This window comes from Orbicella faveolata, unplaced genomic scaffold (genome assembly GCF_042242905.1).
Source record: "Orbicella faveolata isolate gen_17 unplaced genomic scaffold, um_ofav_v1 contig_34, whole genome shotgun sequence".
Classification (NCBI taxonomy): domain Eukaryota; kingdom Metazoa; phylum Cnidaria; class Anthozoa; order Scleractinia; family Merulinidae; genus Orbicella; species Orbicella faveolata.
The window spans coordinates 21,086,826-21,107,075 of NW_028301563.1; the positions used below are offsets into that span (position 1 = coordinate 21,086,826).

General features: G+C 38.5%; 1 protein-coding gene across 1 annotated transcript in view; it reads right to left on the minus strand.

The window, feature by feature from the left end:
- The window catches only part of LOC110064014 (rho GTPase-activating protein 18-like), a 48,903-nt gene that overhangs the window by 11,325 nt on the left and 17,328 nt on the right, over positions 1-20,250 (minus strand). The window contains exons 5-16 of the mRNA XM_089271611.1: positions 19,346-19,587; positions 18,791-18,850; positions 16,280-16,445; positions 15,880-15,971; positions 13,135-13,159; positions 7,702-7,754; positions 6,898-6,998; positions 5,871-5,929; positions 2,501-2,583; positions 2,050-2,250; positions 1,672-1,749; positions 1,179-1,277 (exon numbers count right to left, since the gene is read on the minus strand). Of these exons, the coding sequence (XP_089127737.1) occupies positions 1,179-1,277; positions 1,672-1,749; positions 2,050-2,250; positions 2,501-2,583; positions 5,871-5,929; positions 6,898-6,998; positions 7,702-7,754; positions 13,135-13,159; positions 15,880-15,971; positions 16,280-16,445; positions 18,791-18,850; positions 19,346-19,587 (1,259 nt within the window). The remainder of the gene's footprint in view (positions 1-1,178; positions 1,278-1,671; positions 1,750-2,049; positions 2,251-2,500; positions 2,584-5,870; positions 5,930-6,897; positions 6,999-7,701; positions 7,755-13,134; positions 13,160-15,879; positions 15,972-16,279; positions 16,446-18,790; positions 18,851-19,345; positions 19,588-20,250) is intronic.

The window sequence follows — 20,250 nt, forward strand, 5'->3', positions numbered from 1 at the left end:
CGATGTCATGTGACGAAAACTCATTCGAGCATGACAAAGAAACAGGGAGTTCTGAAGTCAGAATGAAAATAGCCTACTTCAGGGATAAAAGTTCAATTCTCGTCGCCTGAATCAATTATGGAAGGCCTTCCTTTCTTCTGTGGTTGAGGCTGAGACTTTTCATTGTCTTTGGAGAAGGAATTTGAAGGCGCATCCTGTGTAATTCTGCGATCGATTTCTTTTGACTTGTGAAACTCCCTCGAGTGCACGATGCGCAGTGGATAGTACGTTTTTTTCCTCTTAAATACCGTTCAATGACATGATTTTAAGGGAATCCAGCTCGTTGTCATCTCCGTTTCTTTTTATGACCTCGGCGTAGGACTCAATAGTCAGGACCTTGTCAAGTTCTTGCGGCGCCATTTGTTTTAAGATATTTCCAAAATGGCGGGACACCGGCTTGGTAAGACGTCCGTTCATTCACTATTTTGTGCAGTGTGGCGTATTTTGACTATGTTTATTTACGACAGAGTTGAGCTCTTTTGTTGCTTCGTTTGAAACTACCGGAAACCTGGAAACATCTACTTTCTTGAGATGGCCCTGAATTTGTTGTTGCGTGGTTTTCGTTTGTATATGTTTTACTGGATTCGGTATCATATGGATCTTGAGCAGATGTTGAAGAAAAATCGCCAAAATATTCATCAAAATGGACACTGAAAGTTGGAAACTCCCATTAAAGTAGGTCTTCAGCCTGAAGGAGCTCATAATCGTCATTCAGAAACTGTAATTAATTAAATTCGTCAATTTTTTTAGAAAAAGAAAAAAACTACAATAACAAAGTTTTGGCAGTAGTAGTTGCAAAATTCTCCATACAATGGCTTTTTGCCTTTTATTTTCCTGAAATTTTATTGACTACTTTAAACTAATCTTGAAATCTGATTGGTTGTTTTGTTTTACTGTCCCATTCTCATTGGCTGAGAAAAAGATGCGATTTAGAGCAAAAAACAGTGCGATTAGTGAATAAATCGCACCACTGGGAGCCAATCAGATTGCAAGGATAACCAGTGATTTCAAAATGGATTTAATAGAGAATTTCATTGTTCTTAGATGTAGCATGGTTGTACAACCATATGGTGTACCTGACCATCTTAATATTAGAGGAAGCTCTATCTGATATTCAACAAGCAGCAAATCTGACATACATCCATGGACACTAAAGGAGCTTCTCCTAGAGAATGCTTCTTCTGTGGAGAACCACCCACTCCATCACCTCGAGCACGTTTCGCAAGTAACTTCCTGACCTACAGGGATACACGTAAAATAAAAACCTAATTACCAAGGATCATAAATAATCAATATTGCTTTACTTATCTTAAAATACTGTAGATTCCAATATAACCGTTCAAAAGTTAGGGTGCAAACAAGATCACCACCTGGTAAATCTGTTTAAATAAAACAATATGAATTCCAAAATAACTCATCGCAGGTCTGTGGGTATAATTTATTGTTACAACATAAAATTCAAAACAATTGAATCTCCAATAGAAGTTATATCTGTTTTTAAGACCAAAGCTAAGGTGGTGGCTTATTGGCAGAAGGATTTTATGAAGGAGGGACACTTTAGGAGGTTTATTTTCGAGTATGGTTGTTGAAGGGAAGGGAAGGGGATATTATCAAAACTGTAAAGAAACTCACCGCTTTAGCGTCTTTAGCTTTCTTGTTTCCTTCTGCTTCATACAGATACCGAACCTGCATAACCATGAACCCAGGGATCTATACAAACAGGCACAAGCAGAAGTTTGAACCAAAATCCGAATATAACATTTCATATGGTCAATCGACCATAACTGTACACCGCTTCTTAAAGCGTCCTCAATTTAAAATTTGTTCTTACTGGCTGTGGATAACTGTCAGTTGTTGTAAACTGTAGTATCTTAATATCACAGCCAGTTCATTCTGATACTGGCAAGAGGTTTTACTCTGCAGGCTGTGACGTAACAGTAGTTAACAGCAAATCAAATTATCAAAACCATGTCTTTTCCACACCAAGGACATCTAAAAAGTGTAACTTACCGTCCACAGAATAGCTTGATACTTGATTAACATTCTTACAATGTTCACTGTGCCTTGAGCTTGCTTGATTTCTTGTAACGATGGCTGTGACTTGGATGTGCAAAGGAAAAGATTTGGAGCCATAATCATAGCCACACTGTTCAAGCCCATCTTGTTTTGTTTTTCATGGGCTACCACTTGGCTCAAAAATTGAACAAGAATCTGAAAAAAGGTTACAGGGTGTATCAGCTTACTATGCCTAAACCATCTCCCTTTGTTGACCATAAACCTAGTACATGTAATTCTAAAAAATGCATATGTAAATACAATGTCATCATAACAAATTCTTTATGTTCAAAAACTTATATTTTCAGGCTCAATCATATTATCTGTCGATGATGTTAAAACATTATCTAATTAGGAATACATCCATCTGCAGCACAAGCAGCAGTACGTGTACACTTTATTCTACCTTCAAACAATCTCTATGAACTGCCGGCAACAGTAGAATTAAAAGATTCAATGCTTGAAGCTGCTGTTTTCTATCAGGTATACCTAGATGGAAGAAGTAACATAAAATACATGTGACATAACAAATAACAATACACATTAAAAAGATGAATATTATTTGTGTCTTTCAAAAGATAAAGAACTAGGAAAAAGGCATTGAACTCCATGCTAATGGCTGTTCTCGCAGTTATCAGCGGCTTGACACACAAACGAGGCGAAAGGGTCAATTCTACATTGTATTGACCCTTTCGCCTCGTTTGCATGCCTTTTAAAACAAAAGAATATCTGACCGCAGACTCAACTGCAATAACAGCTATTAAGGTTACTGTATACATGTGCAGTTCCTGATGACCCGAACCTTTGAGGAAAATCAAGCGACGTACGAGGTATCTGAAGTTTGAATTATCATGAGATGGAAACAAATGACCAGAAGCTAGGAAATAAAATGAAGTGCGTTTCAATCAGGTTTATTACAGAGGAGTGAGACAGCCCATGATGCTCTGCCAGCATAGCAAATCATAACAGATCTGACGGGATAAAACAAAGCAAAACAGCATCCCTACAGTGCATCGTTGGTTTCAGTTTCTGTTTTGTGTCTGTCCTGTTGATATTTTTTTTATTACGTTTGGTATAATTTGTTAAAATAAGCACTTCTTTTAAGAAAAAAAAATCTCTTATTTTTTTCTCGAGCATCTGAGCGGGCCGAAATCCTAAATCCCCGAATTTGATTGGCTAATCATACGCACGTGACTGGTCCAGCTTTTTCCGATACGGCCCACGGGCCGGATTTTTTTCCCCGCTGCCTTAATTTCGCTCCTAAAAGTTAGCGGTAATGGTTAATCTTCTGCCTTTTTTACGCATCCATCGACGATTAGTCAACGCAAGTTTATCTCTGTTCACTTTAAAATGGCAAGGAAAGTCACTGCAAGTAAATTCAATTGAGTGTTTTGAAGTTGTGAGAGTTTGCTTAGTTGTTTCAGTGTAGCTTGGCGCTGTAATGGCGCGTAATCCTGTGTTTCTCTCGCCGTAAAATTTGAGTCAATTTCAGTCGAGTTTACCTCTCTGATCGTTGATGTATTTAGGAGAATTTCTGTGGAATACACTTGACGAATTTCCTCGCTTTCTGCTATTCAATTTACTATAGAAAAGTCTGATTTCAAGTGATTTTAAAAGCAACGACTGACAGAAATTGTTGTTGTAGTAAAACTTCAAACTTCGCACGAAATTTCACACGCAAAAACAATCTTGGAGAACTTAACTGGTGAAACAAATGCAACTAACATAACATAGTTAGTTAACGCCCAAGTCGCTAGTAGAGGGAAGGTGCCTACGAAGCGCGGGGGCTGCAACCGCAGTCACATCCCCAGGGCGCTAGAACACCCGACTGGCCTGCCCAACCCGCAACCAAGCCACGAGCCCCCCGTGCCAAGCCCCCTACAGGCACCCGTCACACTCAAGCCAGACGGCATTGGTGGAAAATCAATGAATAAATAAATAAGTAAATAAATAAATAAATAAATAAATAAATAAATAAATAAATAAATAAATAAATAAATAAAATAAAATGCTGAAAAGAAAGGGGGGGGGGGGATAGGGAGGGAACGCCGAGAACCGCTAAACTATAATTCAATCCACAACGCCACACTAGCAGAGCGATGAACACACTGCGAGCACGTGGGACGACAACACATGTACTAACCAAATATACCGCTGGACAATGTCAGCCCCAGGGCTCTCACGACCATATGACTGTTGCAAACGCTACAGAAACGCACCAAACGCTAAACAAACGCTAACAGATGGCCAAGGCACTAACAAACGCCTACAAAAACGCTACTGACCAGACTGGCTCCTGGTCATAAACTATGTAAAATTTCATTGAACTATATCAAACGCTACAAAACGCACCAAACGCTAACCAAACGCTCACAGACGGCCAAGACACTGACAACCGCCTATAAAAACGCTACTGACCAGACTAGCTCCTAGTCGTTAACTATGTTAAATTCCATTTAACTATATAAAAAAATCTGTTCTTTAATACATCTGTCTTTGTCTACTATCTGAGATGCTCGCTCATTGCAAACTGAGACTTTTATACAAATCGTTAGTAGACGGCGCGGAAGCCGATTCAATGACAAAGTTGCGAAAACAAACCCATTTGTAATCTGTAAAACCAATTTTACCGCAGGAAAAAAAAAAATTAACCTCGGGCTTGAAAATGCTGCCCGAGGCCTGCGGGACCTCGGTCACAGTTTTTCACTATACGGACCGACCCTAAGCCGGCAAATAACATATATATATTACACCCATATCTCCCCCGCAATGGCCACGTCTCTACAATGGCCACTTTCCTCTGTCCCCGAGGTAGCCGTTGTGGAGAGTCCACTGTAGTTGACTTCACAGTCTGCCAAAAGTCCTCATGCCTTGAAACCAATCTTAATCTCCTTCCAATGATTCTAGAGACCTTCCACTCATTAGACTTATACAAATGGGGTTTGAATCATCTTATAAATTTACAACAAACATGAGAGAGATTCATGTTATCAGGGGTTCGAGTTAAGGAGCAACAATCCTGGAGAAGTCAGTTTTGGTTCGAGTTACCAGAGGGCAACTGTATATCAAAACTACAATCAAAATTTATAATTTTTGCTCCATATATACAAAGATTTAGAGCGCACGTGCCTAGTATCCTTTAGTGACATTCTTGATATTGCGACATTGTTGTTTGCTTAAGTTCCCTGTTTGATAGTGTAAGCAAACCACGATGGCAACTGGCAACGGCACCTGAGAACGTCACCAAACAAAGGTTTTATGAGCAAAATGGCTATGCAGCTGTACTGTAAATCTTTGTACATTTTGTAGCCGTTTCCTAAAAACAACGTTAATTGTAATTTAATGCTAGCATCAACTGAATGCCCAGCTCTGCTAGCCACTATGGTTATTCCAAGAAGCCAGTACTCTAATCTTATTCATATTTAACTAATAATCTAATATTATTGTAAGGGCAAGAGGAAGTACACAGAAGGATTGTTGTTGCTGTCAGATGACTAAGTTCTGCTTTATTGGGGAATGTGAGCTATGACAGCTGATAAGATTTGTCTTATTTTCCTTTTGGAATTGATAGCTAGCATTACCTATTTAGTTTCAGTACGATTTAAAACTGATAGGCGTACTGCCGTAGTAGATCTAGATAGTAACTGCAAAATTTGAAGGTTAAATTATATGAATACATATATTACAAGGTATCCTCCTTGGCATTGCTCTTATCATTGTTTAAGGTCCCCATTGTGGCAGCATGGCAACTAGACAAAGATTACTTAACCACTCACTTTCTACAGATGCAAATGTTGGTTGATATTCTTGTGTTAAAAGAGGAAAAGGAAGTTCTCTGTCAATGAATTTCAAAACAAAAGAACATAATTAGCCTAACAAGAGAGCATGCTCGGATGATAGATCTAAAGCCTCTTTTACTTAGTTTGTCACTTGTAACAGAACTGAATTGTGTTACTCCCATCTGTTTGTCACACTTTCTTTTTGCCTTTTTCTCGTTTTCTTTTTCTACCTCCATTTTGTTTCTTGGCCTGGCTGTCGCCCTTGTGCCCGTTTAAATGTCAAAGGAAGTAGACATTTATAACTAAATTTGTCCACAGCAGAGGAGTCAAGTTTCTCTTCAATTTGAAGAGGCCCAATTCACTCCACGTTGCTTTTTAAGACTTTAAAAGGCATGCTTTGTAAGACTTTTTATCACTCTGTCAGCAGATATCAAAAACAACTTCTGACATGAAAGGTGTAGACGTTACTAGTGGTAAAAGAGCATGCTCCCTTAGTACCAGTTTTAGGCAATGAACAAAATAAACAGAATGCGTCATCATAGTCGCATCTCACATACAAGTATAAAGCACCTTCACTGAACTCTCACAGGAAACTTTTACTGAAAACCTTTGACTGAAGACCACTTTTGTGCCTAACATGACTGGGAAATTTCCACGTTCCCTTTCACCTCAAAACTTCTCTCTGCCTCGAAACTTTTCTTATGAAAACGAGTTTTGTTTGCATGCAAATGAAGTGCATTTCATTTGAACGGTTTTGCACGAAGGCCAGTTTTCACACAGAGGGAAGGGACAACTTAGAAATAGCCTATTTCACTTCACCAGGCTAATACAGCAAAACTCCCCCCCGTATGCAGTGAGATTTCATGCTAAAGCTGGACATAACTGACTGACGTGTAATAACTGAAAAATTCATTGACCTCCAGCGGCAGTGGTGAAGCCTGCCATAATAATGACTATTTTGCTTTAACTACCTAATTCTAACTATGCAAGTGGAAATGGATAAAATGAACGTATTTTTGTTTACCGTAAAAATTGTTTAAGCAGGGTTGCACAGTCATGCGCTCTTCTGACATCCCACACAAAACATCCGTCATTAAATTTCTCTTCTACTTCTTCTCTTATAGCCTGGGAGAATGGAATAACTAATCAAAAAACATGTTCAAATGAAAAGAAACAGGAAACCTAAAGGCTCATGCTCTGCAAAGGAAGGGAGAAACAATTTTGTCAGTATATCTTTTAAGCTCAAAATGTAGTTAGAAATAATTTTTTTACAAGGAGCTTTCAAAGCAAGACGTGCTTGATGTTAAATCACAGAAAGATATCTTGTACAATAGACCATTTCTTGGTACGACTGACAAGGTAACAAGGAAAAAACTCTGGAAGGGTAATTACCGTGAAACCTCTATTACGCAGACCCCCAATTAAGCGGACACCCTCCATTAAGCGGACACTTAACCTGGTCCCAAAATCAACGTCTTACATTTTCCTTTATAACGAACCCCTATTCAGCGGACACCTCTACGCGGACACTAAAATAAATTGTATTTAGCTAATTTCTATTGTTAATAACCTCTATTAAGCGGACACCGGACTGACTTGACAACGTGGCATTGGATTACATCCTTGAAATAGTCGATTAGCCACATTATCGTTGCAGTATTGAAAGGGCATTATGACAAACAAATTGTTAACAAACATTACGCAATTGTTATAAAATTTTAACACTTGGGTCCCGAGGGTGTCGGATTAATAGAGGTTTCACTGTAAGAACAATTCAGTTAATTTGGACCTTCTCTATAACCAAAAACAGCAATAATGGATTTTCTACCTTAACCCTTCCAGCATTTCCAGGAACTCTCAAGATACCCTCCTCCTTCAAACCTGAAAAAAGCAGGTAAAGAAAACCACATTCAAGCATTTGTCATATGTATGACCTAGTAAAATGTCAAAACCGATATATTAAATGCACATGTACTATTGCACAAGCAGCATAACGGCATCATCAAAATCTCATCTCAAAATATGCACCAGGTATTCAACACTGGATACAGACCAGAAATCATCCCAATGAAATGAGAAGATTGGATCACTGCAGTGAAAAACAGATGTTTTCCTGCAAAAATTTCATAGTAAACTGGGTATTGCATGGACAGAGAGCATCCGTTTTTTCGGCTCTCGTTTCACGCAAAGCCAAGCAAGAGATTGATTTCAGTGAGGTCAAAACTTTTGTTTTGTTGTTGACCAGTAAAATTCGCCGATAGAATATTGTACTTGCGTATGTACACGCGCGACGCTGCCAGCGGGAACTGGGACCCGGTGATAATGTCAGAATTTGAAATTTGTTGGCATATTGAGCAGTGGTGACACAGCGAAGATCTCAACCTCATATTTAAGTGTAGGTCTACCATGGATTTAGCTTCTTAGAAACTAGTAGTAATCAAAGATTATGAGTGCGTTCGTTTTCTACGCCTGTTATTAACTTAAATAGCTGTCTGTTGCTGAAATCATTATCTTTGTGAACAGCGAAAGTTTTGTAGACAGATGTAACATAATGACAAAGTCCGCTATTTTTCTGCAGATTACAGTCAAACCTCTAAAAAGCAGCCACTCTGGGGGACCAGACAACTGGCCGCTTCTTAGAGGTATAAAACAAAACAAAATCAACCTTGGGACGGCAAGAAGCTGACCGCGGCTGCTTAATAGAGGTGGCCGTTGAATAGAGGTTTTTATTACAGTGTATAGCTGACAATTTCTTCCGGGATTTTGGCTGCTGGCAGCCAATTAAAAGTTGGCCGTTTAATAGGGGGGGGGGGGGGGGCACCTAATAGAGGTTCGGCTGTATTTTGATTTCCTTACTTTATTGTTAACATGTTGCGTGATGGCTCCAGTTTCGGTACTTAAGTCACAAGTTTAATCACAGGCAGCCCAAGCTCTCTCTATGAACCACACAAGCAACACAACACGGCATCGAATTATAAGGGTTTACATGGGATTTTCTACAAGATATCCATGGAGGTAGTTAAAAGTGAAAATTCTCAATAAAAATGGCTTACCTTATTTCAGACGTGTGTTGTTTGCTCCTGGTGCGGTTATTTTACCGATTGAACTTGATTTAAGCGACTTTTTTGAATTCCGATTTTCCCTCTATAAAGAGAGGACAAGGCGAAACACCTCAGTCGGAACAGCCTGCCGAACGAAGTCAAAAATCCCAGACTAAAATGTACCCACGGCCATAAATCTACCGCAGAATTCAAGGGCAAAGGTTGATCTTTCATTTCAATCCTCTAGCCACACAATTGCAGCCCTGCGAGCGACGTCAGGCGGCTCTTCGTGTCTCCAGTGAAACGCTAGAACTATGGAAGAGCTCCGTGTCGTTTGATCCGCGACCCAACGACCGTTGAAATCGGCTTGGTAACCTCGTCATGTTGGCAAACCAACACTCGCGGGGGTACTAGACCGCAATTTGTCAACTAAATTTCTTGTAATCCCCTCAGGTCGAATTTACAATGCAAAATAAAAATCGTACAGAACGCTTTTGCAAAATGGCTTCAAAACCAAAGAAACTTAAGATCAACGGCGAAAGCTCCGTAGAAACTGAGGAGATACAATCATTTTTGAAGTGAAAGTCGTGGTAAGTTTTCTCGTTTATGTACCTTTGATTTGTTTGTATAAAATATTCCCGAGCTGATAAACTAAATTTGCTTCTCTTAGGGTATTGTGGAATTACGAATATTGTGAGGAAACTGTAATGGAAGCCAGCAAAATTTTGTCTAGAGCATACGAAGAGAAAGAAATTGCCGTGAGCAAATTGAACTCTCTTTTGCTCGGGAGAATTCTTAACGAATTATGGGGAGATGAAGTTAAATTGATGAGGCGAGGACCAAGTAACTCAAAGGTACGTAAACGTGAAAACTTACCATGACTTCCACTTCAAAAAAGATCTCCTCAGTTTCTACGGAGCTTTCGCCGTTGATCTTACGTTTGACAAATTTGACAAATTGCGGTCTAGTACCCCCGCGAGTCTTGGTTTGCCAACATGACGAGGTTACCAAGCCGATTTCAACGGTCGTTATGTCGCGGATCAAACGACACGGAGCTCTTCCATGGTTTTATCGTTTCACTGGAGACACGAAGAGCCGCCTGACGTCGCTCGCAGGGCTGCAATTGTGTGGCTAGAGGATTGAAATGAAAGATCAACCTTTGCCTGCGGTGGATTTGTGGCCGTGGGCACATTTTAGTCTGGGATTTTTGACTTCGTTCGGCAGGCTGTTCCGACTGAGGTGTTTCGCCTTGTCCTCTCTTTATAGAGGGAAAATCGGAATTCAAAAAAGTCGCTTAAATCAAGTTCAATCGGTAAAATAACCGCACCAGGAGCAAACAACACACGTCTGGAATAAGGTAAGCCATTTTTATTGAGAATTTTCACTTTTAACTACCTCCATGGATATCTTGTAGAAAATCCCATATGTGGTTCATAGAGAGAGCTTGGGCTGCCTGTGGTTTAATAGAACATTTGCCTTCAAAATTCATGCTGAAATCTCATTTTACTGGCAATTTTTCAGCATAAAGGCTAATTTTTAAAAGTGCACTGTGTTACATCTAGTATAGTACAATTGCGTTACATCTAGTATTCTAAGCTGGAAGCACAAATATCAGCTAGCATTTGCACTCACGTGCCGGTTTATCCGTGGTTTATCGTAAACGAACTCTGTGCAACTGACAACTGATTCGAATATTTCCGCTGATGAATAGAAATAGCCAGCATTTACATTGCTGTTCCTTAGTACTGGCTTACTCTTATAGATCTTGGCTTCAGAGTACTCTTCCATCGATTCAATTTTGAGCTTCGTTGAATACTAAACTATTTTTGGCCACTGGACTCACGGTCCAGAATCAAAACAAAAAACAGGCGATCGCGAACGATCTAAAAAGCAAATCATCTTGTTTACGCGTGCTTTGCGATGATGTAATTTGTTTTCACCCGCTTAAAACATATCACTCTAGTCTGCATTGGGACTGAATTCCCTTTTTTGTCAAAAGCAATCAGAGTGAAAAACCAGTTCAAAGAAGACTTCAAAACGTCGAAAACCACCAAAGAAGCCACAAAAGAGAACAAAAATGACGTAGCAGATGGACACGAAATGTACAGCACATGGTTTGGCAATGATGTCATTCGTTTTTCGCCCCTGCTGCGGGGCGGCCAAATCGGTGTCGAAAGATCGTACCAAGGTGAACCGTCCCATGAAACTTGACTCAAACTCTGCATTAGGACTGCGTTCTACGAACGCAATTACAGTATTCAAGCTTACGATCCCTTAAACTCCACCAAAGACAGACAGCTTTGCATGACTTGATCAAGCGAGCAAGCACTCTGCAAATGCATCATACGCTCCGCTGAACTTTGTCACACATACTGCCATGCATACTCTTATATCTTGCACATGCGCTGTAGAAGTTAGGGGGCGATTTGCGACAGGAAGAAAATAACCATTCCCATATTAAAACTCGGGTTCCTTTGGAAACAAGCTGAGTAAACAATCTTTAATTTGAGAACACTTGTTCGACTCCAAGCATGAAAGATTAGTTCATCACTTTGGCAGCCATTTTGTTCCCACTGTTCAGGCAAATGCCGTCACTCGCAAAATACCACGGTCAGTGGAATTATCACCAAAAACCGACCGACCGACTGACCATTAACAAATAATTATCTTGTCCTGAAAATTTGGACAATTTAACCTCAATTGATTTTAGTAAATTATATCTGTACAGAAAATAAGCCAAATCAATTTCTAACCATATCTGCGATTCTTTCATTGTTCCTCCACTTTTTAGAGACACTAACTTTGAATGATATGTCTGGACGGGTTTTGAGTTTGGCTGACAAAAGTTGCAAACGAAGTAATCCCTCGTGGCAACTGAAGCCAGCTTAACTTCCTTCTAATTGATGACAGAGACGAACAACCTTCAAAATAGATTTTGCTAGAATACATAAAATTTTAAGGAAAACGACCAATTTTTTAAGTTTGAAAGACATGTTTCGACAGAACTTCTGTCATCTTCAGTTGATTGAATGATTACAAAGCAAGTTGAATAATAAGTAGGCAAAAATGCTAATTAAGACAAATAGTAACAACAGAACGTGAAAAGGTGTATATTAAAAGAATAATTTTAGATTTACATGGTGTAATTGCTGATTGAGGCAAGGTAGTTCTTTTTGAATATGGATAGCCTCCTTTATCTTGAGTTGAAAGCTGGTAGTGGCGTGATCTAAAATATGAAAGCAGTCTATTGACCACAATGAGCGACAACGTTCAGAATTCTGAAGATGTTTGAAGATGTGAGAGGCCCTATCAACGGCTAAGTGCTCACGTACGCGTGTGGAAAAATGTCGGGAGGTTTCGCCGACATAACAGGCATTACAGCCCGCACATGTAAACTTATTTTTCTGTCATCACTCAGAAGAAGATTCGACACTTAATCAAGCGGTATTGTAATGATTTAGACATCAAATTAGTTTTTTCTTCCTTTAAGATAGGTAACCTTTTTGGGGTGAAAGACCCTATCCCCGGCGGGCTTCGTTCACGTGTGGTTTATAAGTTTACATGTGCGGGCTGTAATACCTGTTATGTCGGCGAAACCTCCCGACATTTTTCCACACGCGTACGTGAGCACTTAGCCGTTGATAGGGCCTCTCACATCTTCAAACATCTTCAGAATTCTGAACGTTGTCGCTCATTGTGTTCAATAGACTGCTTTCATATTTTAGATCACGCCACTACCAGCTTTCAACTCAAGATAAAGGAGGCTATCCACATTCAAAAAGAGCTACCTTGCCTCAATCAGCAATTACACCATGTAAATCTAAAATTATTCTTTTAATTTACACCTTTTCACGTTCTGTTGTTACTATTTGTCTTAATTAGCATTTTTGCCTACTTATTATTCAACTTGCTTTGTAAGCATTCATTCAACTGAAGATGACAGAAGTTCTGTCGAAACAAATCTTTCAAACTTAAAAAATTGGTCGTTTTCCTTAAAATCTTTACATGTCTGCTGCTATCTAGACCTTTTGAATATATAAAATGTTTTTAAAGTTCTCTATAGCTTTTTTTGCCAAGAGTAAGTTTTTAAGTTACAGTTTAAATTTAGTTGTCTCTTAAGGACGGTTTTAGCTTCAGTGTACATGCAAAGATTTGTACAGCTAAAGAAAAAGGAAAGGAAGGGCAAAGTAGTTTCAGTCTACATATATAAACTAACATACCTTTAAACTCCAAATATCGGACAAGCTGAAAGAAATCAATCAATACTAACTTTAAATAAAAGTCTGTAATTCCACGTTTTCATTTGTCAAGTAAATGAAAAATGTTTTGCTTTCACATGGCTGTTTATACATGAACGGTAGAACCACACAAGTCAGTTCTTATGATATAATAACATTAAAGGAAGTCAGGAGGCTGCTACAGTACCACCTGAAAGTGCTGTTCCCACCACAGCATCTCCAAGTAAACACCACACGAGTACCACGAGCAACATACAATCAAATAACACAGAAGTACACTGCCATACAGGGAGATGGTTGTAAATACACACGAGAAACATATCAGTAACAAACTGTACATACAAATATAAACAAGTCACCTATCACTAACACAGAGGTTCGTAGGTTCATACCAATACTTAAGCAATCAATCACTCTTTCTATGGGTTTACAGGCGGCATAAACCCACGCGGGATGCTAGGAGAACACAAGAATTTAAGCTTGTAAACCACGAGCCATTAGGCAAGTGATTTACAAGTTTTTTTGAGTGTTGTGGGTTTCTTGTACTGGTGAACCCAAAGAAAGGGTGGTCTATTACTTTTATAAAATAAGTATGGAAAACGTATGTTTGTCAAGGAATGGAAAATGACTGTACTTTCGTGATCAAGCTGCTTGTTCTGAACAAATTCATGAGATGACGTGCATGGCAAACAAATAACAGTGACTAAAAGAATAAATGCACTGCCAAAGCTACCAATAAGCTTAATGTTAACTTGAAAAAAATCTTTCCCCTGTTTTTTTTAACAACCCAAATTGATCAGTCTAGCCAAGCTGTAGTCAGAACTGCATCCTCCATACATCGCGGAAAGAACTGAAAGCGCTAAAAACTTTCTGCTAAACTCGTAATAGGAATTGATGTAAAATTTTTGTCATGGAAAAAAAGATCAAGCATTTTATCGCAACCAAATTCTGATCCTGTTTTTCCTTACAAATCTCTATGTATATTTTGAATGAAAAGATATTCGTGTTACTGATATCTCAGGCAGTGAAAGTCCAAACTGTGTATTAGGTTTTTGCTAGTCAGACTAAATTTTTTAATTCTCACATAGTGCTGTGTTCGGAAACCTTGGGTTTACCAGTGCAATAAGTGATAGGCTTTTGACCAATGAAAGCGTGCAAATTAGTATTTCAGTTATCTTATACACACAAGTAAGGCGCGTTGTGTATGTATCATTAGTATCACCCAACTACTGGACTAATGCAAATCCTGCATTTTAATTGGCCACGCTACTACAGGACTGTTAGTAATAGTTCTCGAGTAGCGAAATTAGCGCAATCGAGCGTGACGCTTTCTTTCGTTTTATTCCCAAATAAGTATTTCTTCAACTTGCATTTGCTAACTTCGTTATCGCCTTTTCTGTCCGACTAGTTGGGTGATACTAAAACAATTAGACCCTTCGCCCTCGAGGGCCACGGGTCAATAACCCATCTGGCTTCACCTCGTGGGCTATTGACCCGTAGCACGCAAGGGCTACGGGTACGGGTACGAGTAAGTTTCAGATATAAAATGACAATTTTGAGTTTCACAAACATGTTATGGCAGACTTATCTGCCTTCTTCTGTGCAAATATTACAGAAGATGTAAATTGATAATAGATCACTGCATGTAGTATGTACATGCTAATGAGCTGGTATACAAAATAGAAAAAAAAATGCAGATCATAAAGATAGGCTTAAATTTAGGTGTTAAAGTTGTTGTGGAGGGCATGTTGGCAAGATTGGGTGTAATACCCTCAAGTACACGTCAAAGGCTTTCCTAAAGTCTAATTAACAATTATTCCATGAAACCGCGTTGGATATGAAGTGATAAATAACCAACGAGCGCGTAGCGCGAGTTGGTTATGATCACTTCATATCCAACAAGGTCGAATGGAATAATTGTTTTAGTATATTCTTAATCGGGTTTTTGCCGCCGATTTTTATTTCAACAATTTTACAGAGCGGAAAATTTTTAAACTTGGCGCACTGTTTTCCATATAAGGTAAAACTCCGACTAATGGCTCATAGTCCGAGTTTTTGGGCCAATCAGAGAGCTAGAAATGCAATAGTCGGAGCTGAGAATATACTAATTGATTGTATTTTCTAAATACTAGCTATGCAACAATTTTCTCTTGCTATATACCTGGCGTTTCTACAGCGCGCCCATTCATTGGCTAGTTCATGGCCACATGACATCTATCAATGAAACTGTTTACCGCCAAATACCATGAGCGGGCAACATTGTAAAATTTATAACGTCAAATGGGAAACAGTTCATTGTTACCCGCGAAAAGTTGACCGCTGTTGCACGTGATCAGAGCGTTCAGTTGAAGGTAGCCTGATGTTGTCGCTGGAATCTTAGCGCGTTTTTCAAAATCGTCGAGGGAAAGATTGAAATTCTGGGGAAACAAAATTCACTGTTCCCCAAGGGACTAGTCATTAAGTGTTAAATGTATAACATGGAATATCCTACAAGAAAGTATTGTTTACATATAACTATTTTATATCACGCCATAAAAAATACAGTGACCAACAAAATCAATCCTGGGCACGATAATTATATCACGGTAAAGCTAAAACCAAAAGAGCTTATCATTCTGAAGCTTTAGAAAAGGAAAGACCCAGCTAGCTAGTGATTAAAAGAAAGAAAATTCGCATTTCTGAGACAAACTGAGGTAGACTGATACCTTAAGAGAAATACAAACGTACTTCAACATAAAAAGAAGGTACTGATGTTCTTTCATTTTTCATTTTGTCCTCTTGAATTAGGTTCTGCAGAGGTACTCCAAAAATACCAGATTCTAAGACAAAGAGAGTTAAAAATGAAATAGATAGGAGGGTTAATAAAATAAAAGGTTTATTAATTGAGCTGTATCTTGAGTTACACCTGGGTATTAGCAAACCGAGTCACCATTTCTAATGATACATTAAAGCTGCTTAACCTGTGAGTATTAAACACAAGTCGAGAAACTTCAAAAGGATTTGCCTGATGTAAAAGTTGACAAATAGAATGTTTCAGCCCAAAATTCATGAGAATCACCAGTAGCTTGCACAACTTTAGCAGCACACAAGACAGTTGTTAATATTAAACCAAGTTGGTGCATCTTACCTCTGACTCTTCTTTTAACAGGCTTCCGTCTGTGTAGTGCTAATCCGTGAGAGTCAAACAAGGCTGTGAGTTCTATGAGTGATAGAGAACGTACTTTTTCCATGTCTTGTGAGGAGATATCTTGTACTCTTGTGACACCTAGTTCATCTTTTGTAAGTGTAAAGTTCTGTGTAGAGCCCAAAATGTGTTAGTAGTGTGTGACACTAGTCATTCAATAAAGTTGCCAAAATACAAAAAAAGTCCAAACAGAATGAATGGTTGAATTCCGATTAAAGAAAAAATACATGGTATATATGCGCCTCGTTTCCTTTCCCTTCATTTTTATTTTCGTTTTCAGGGGACTAGGGTCAAGCTGTCAAGAGATTACAAAAGAGACAAAAGAGGCTCCTACTTTTTGAAAGCGATTGTAGTTGTATTTTTTTTTTTTTTTTTTTTTTTGCCATTTCATAGATATGTTTTAAGTACAGTAAGAAATCAATGAGTTTTGGAGAACACTTTTTCTGTCTACATAGCCAAATATAATATTTCGCGTTTAAGCAGCCGCAGTTAATTTGGGGTTTATATTTAGAGCCATCTTTGGCAATGACTTGGCAAGACTGTAACCATACTTAAACATTGGTCCAAAAAATTTGAGTTTTTGGGCCAGCCTAAATAAATGTGTCAGTTTCTCTGTTTCTCTTTCACAGAAAGTGCATTTCTCGCTATCGATGAGACCAATTTTTTTCAAGAAGTTGTTTGTTGATATTCTTCTATGGAGAAATTTAAAATGGAAAGTGTTAAGTTTTGTGCTCTTTGTACATTGAAAAGCCACAACATTGCTTTCGAGGGGGACTCAGAAAATTGAATAATGACTTCCCACTTCAAAATAATGGGTCATCAGTTGGTATTTTGTCAAGCATTCAAAGGACGTTTGGCCAGGATTGAACGCTTCTCTGATGAAGCTGGTGTTTAAATTAAAAATCTTGCATACTTAAAAAAGCTACATAACTGTAAAGATAATCTCAGAAAATCTAACAGAAAGACCAATTAAAATGTTCATCTAAAGGACCCGGCCTGTCATATTCAAGCGAGTCTCTTTTTATGGTTCTCTCAACTGAATTTTAGAATTCACAAATTCACTTTTGGTGGCTTACAATGCTTTCTTTATAGTATAACTCAAGCAAACAGACTGCCATTTTCCTTTCACTTGCATATAGGCACAAAGTGGTTTATCATAGTTGTATGGAAAGTAGTGGCCAGTTCTTTCCTAAAGAAAATAAGTAGTACAAAGTCTCCTCATTTGGAACAAAAAACAGCACTGGTTGTAGATAACTACCACTGGAAAATACACGCGGTCGGAAAAAGGAAGTTCCTCAGGAGTGCTGTCTCATAGTTTGCTATACTCAGGGGCTGATTTTCTTTTAAAGTACACCAGATCCAAGAATATGAAGCCACTAAAGTATTTTATCATTTTCAGGAAGCTTGTCCCAGAACGCCCATAAAGGGCAAGGGCCTCTTGCCCTGTAGCCAAGTACTTAAGTTCCTTCATCTATTCCTATTACTACAAAACATTTTGATAGGCAGCACACACAGTACGAAAATAGCAAGAGGAAGCATGTCCCCCACCCCACACTCTAATAGACTCCTTTTTGAAGCAAGAAATTTATTTAGCCCTCATCTCTTTAAAGCCTCCATTCCCTCATCCTTTTCAGTCACCACTAAAACAAGAGACACTGCATATCATACCAGTCTGGGTTCAAATTCACATGACATTATTGGCAAGCTTTGAGGAAATATTGCTCATTCCTGTACCAAAAACCTAAACAAGACACTTTATGAATGGTCTTGGTTTTAGTTCAGTGGGACTCCATTTCAGTCCAATGGTCTTTGATAAGGGTCTTCAGTTTTAGATCTCCATTTTTGGTTCTTTGTTTCAAAACACTCCATGAATTCAATTTGTTTGAGATGGAAATATTAAAAGATTCACTTGAAAGTTAAGCCAAGCTTTCCTGTTTCTTTATTGTCATTGAAACAGGCCAATGATTAGGCCTGATTTCTGCCAGTTACTTGAGTCCAGTCTACATTCCATCCCAAGAAGAGATGGCTGGATGCCTGAGCAGCAAAGCATGTCTGTAACGAAATGCATAATTTAATTCATGTGGCCCTTCAGGTTGCCGGAAACGTCATCTGATGACAATCATAGACAGGCCCAAACGACGCCTACAGCTCATAACATTTGTACCGATGCCATTTTCACCAACCCCTCTTTTAATTTTGGCCTTCCAACCTATTTTGTTTCATGCACCACCCGAAATGGAAAATAAGTGCAACAAATGAATACCTGTTCCTTTTCATAACACAACAAAGATAGAGAGGCCATTCTCAAGCAGTGATTTTATCTCCCTTGGTTTCCCTCATATCTCACTTTCACGCAAGATAATTAACAGCTGCTACAGTGCGTGTCTAGTGTGCAGACATTCTTACACGTAATAACTTTAACTGCCAACTTGACAAAGTTGCCAAATAACTTACTGGTAATCTAGGAAACTGAGGTTCCCTGAAAGGCTTCTCGTCACTCGTTATTTTTCCATTCTGTGGGAAATGAATAAAAATAAGTCTGCAATCGTACTCTCTTATGCTACAGGTACATTTGACAATAATAGATCTATTACGAGCTTAAGATTTCTATTGTATGACAGTTGACAAGGCCACCACCCAACTATCGCACATAGAAAACGATTTGATTGTTTTAGTATAAATCTACCAGTTGTTCACTCCATATAGTAAATCTTATTCACAGAAATTTTGAAAACGCCATGACAGGGACACCATTTATTAACAGCCACAAACTGCTAGGCTACTTGAAGCAGACCAAGAATTTCTATATTTTCTTGCTATTTTACAATGTTTATTTGTATTAATGACGTGCTTGTCAAGTCATTATGTTAGCAAATTACCCCAGCTTGTAGTCATACCAAATACTAGGTGGTGAATTTTAATTACTAGACATATTTAACAATTCTGCCAGGGTAAATAATTTCAGGTCAAGCTTGTTAAATTAAGCTGTCTCTTTCTTACACGTCATACCACTTTTCCTTGAATTTTGTCTGAGGGAATGTCAACTGGAAGTTCTTCAGGACAGTCTACAGGCACCTCATGAAAACAGTCTGGGCTGCTATCCGGTGGCAATAAGTTGAGACTTTTTAAATTGCAGTTGTTAACATCATCCACAATGGATTCTTTAGTTTTTTCTGCTGTGTTGAAGAGTTCTTGTTTTGTTGTGCCAGTTACATAAAACACTGATCCCCCATGAGGATGCTGTTGGATTCCTGCAATTTGACAAGGTGTGGGCTCTTTAGTAACATAGGAGCCAGAGTTAGGTGATACTCATTAATTTAATTGTTGGGGCCAAAAGATAACAGCAGTCCAAATTATTATTTCTGTCTATATACGAGGTAATGGTAACTTCAATGGTAACATTATTTAAAGCATAAAAACACTAGACAAAACAAATTAGGAAAAAATAAAGAAGTATATGATTATATCTATCTGTAGTCACAAAAACAGAACCACAGAAATTTCACGTCTCTGATAAACTTGGTCCAATTTTTCGCTACAGCTACATGTAGCTTTCCACAAGCCTTATATAATTCAAATAAAGGGGAATAGCTTTTCTGTATGCCTATTCAGACCAGGAAGACTGAATTTACGGTTTTATCATTCAACCATCAATTGCACAGTTTAATCAAGAGTATTTTCAACATGAAGTTCAGTCTAAATTAATACAAACATAAACATATCAAGACCCAGGTGAAGAGCTGATCTGTAGCTTTGTGAAGGAATGTGCTGTTTCAAATAGACTGAACAAGAGAGTCCTACATTGTGAATCCATTACATTTCAAGCCAGTTTAACTAGGTAAGAAATCTTGGCATATTGTTTACACCAACTGTCAACTCTGTCGTCCACCGGAAAACCACACAGTTATTTATTA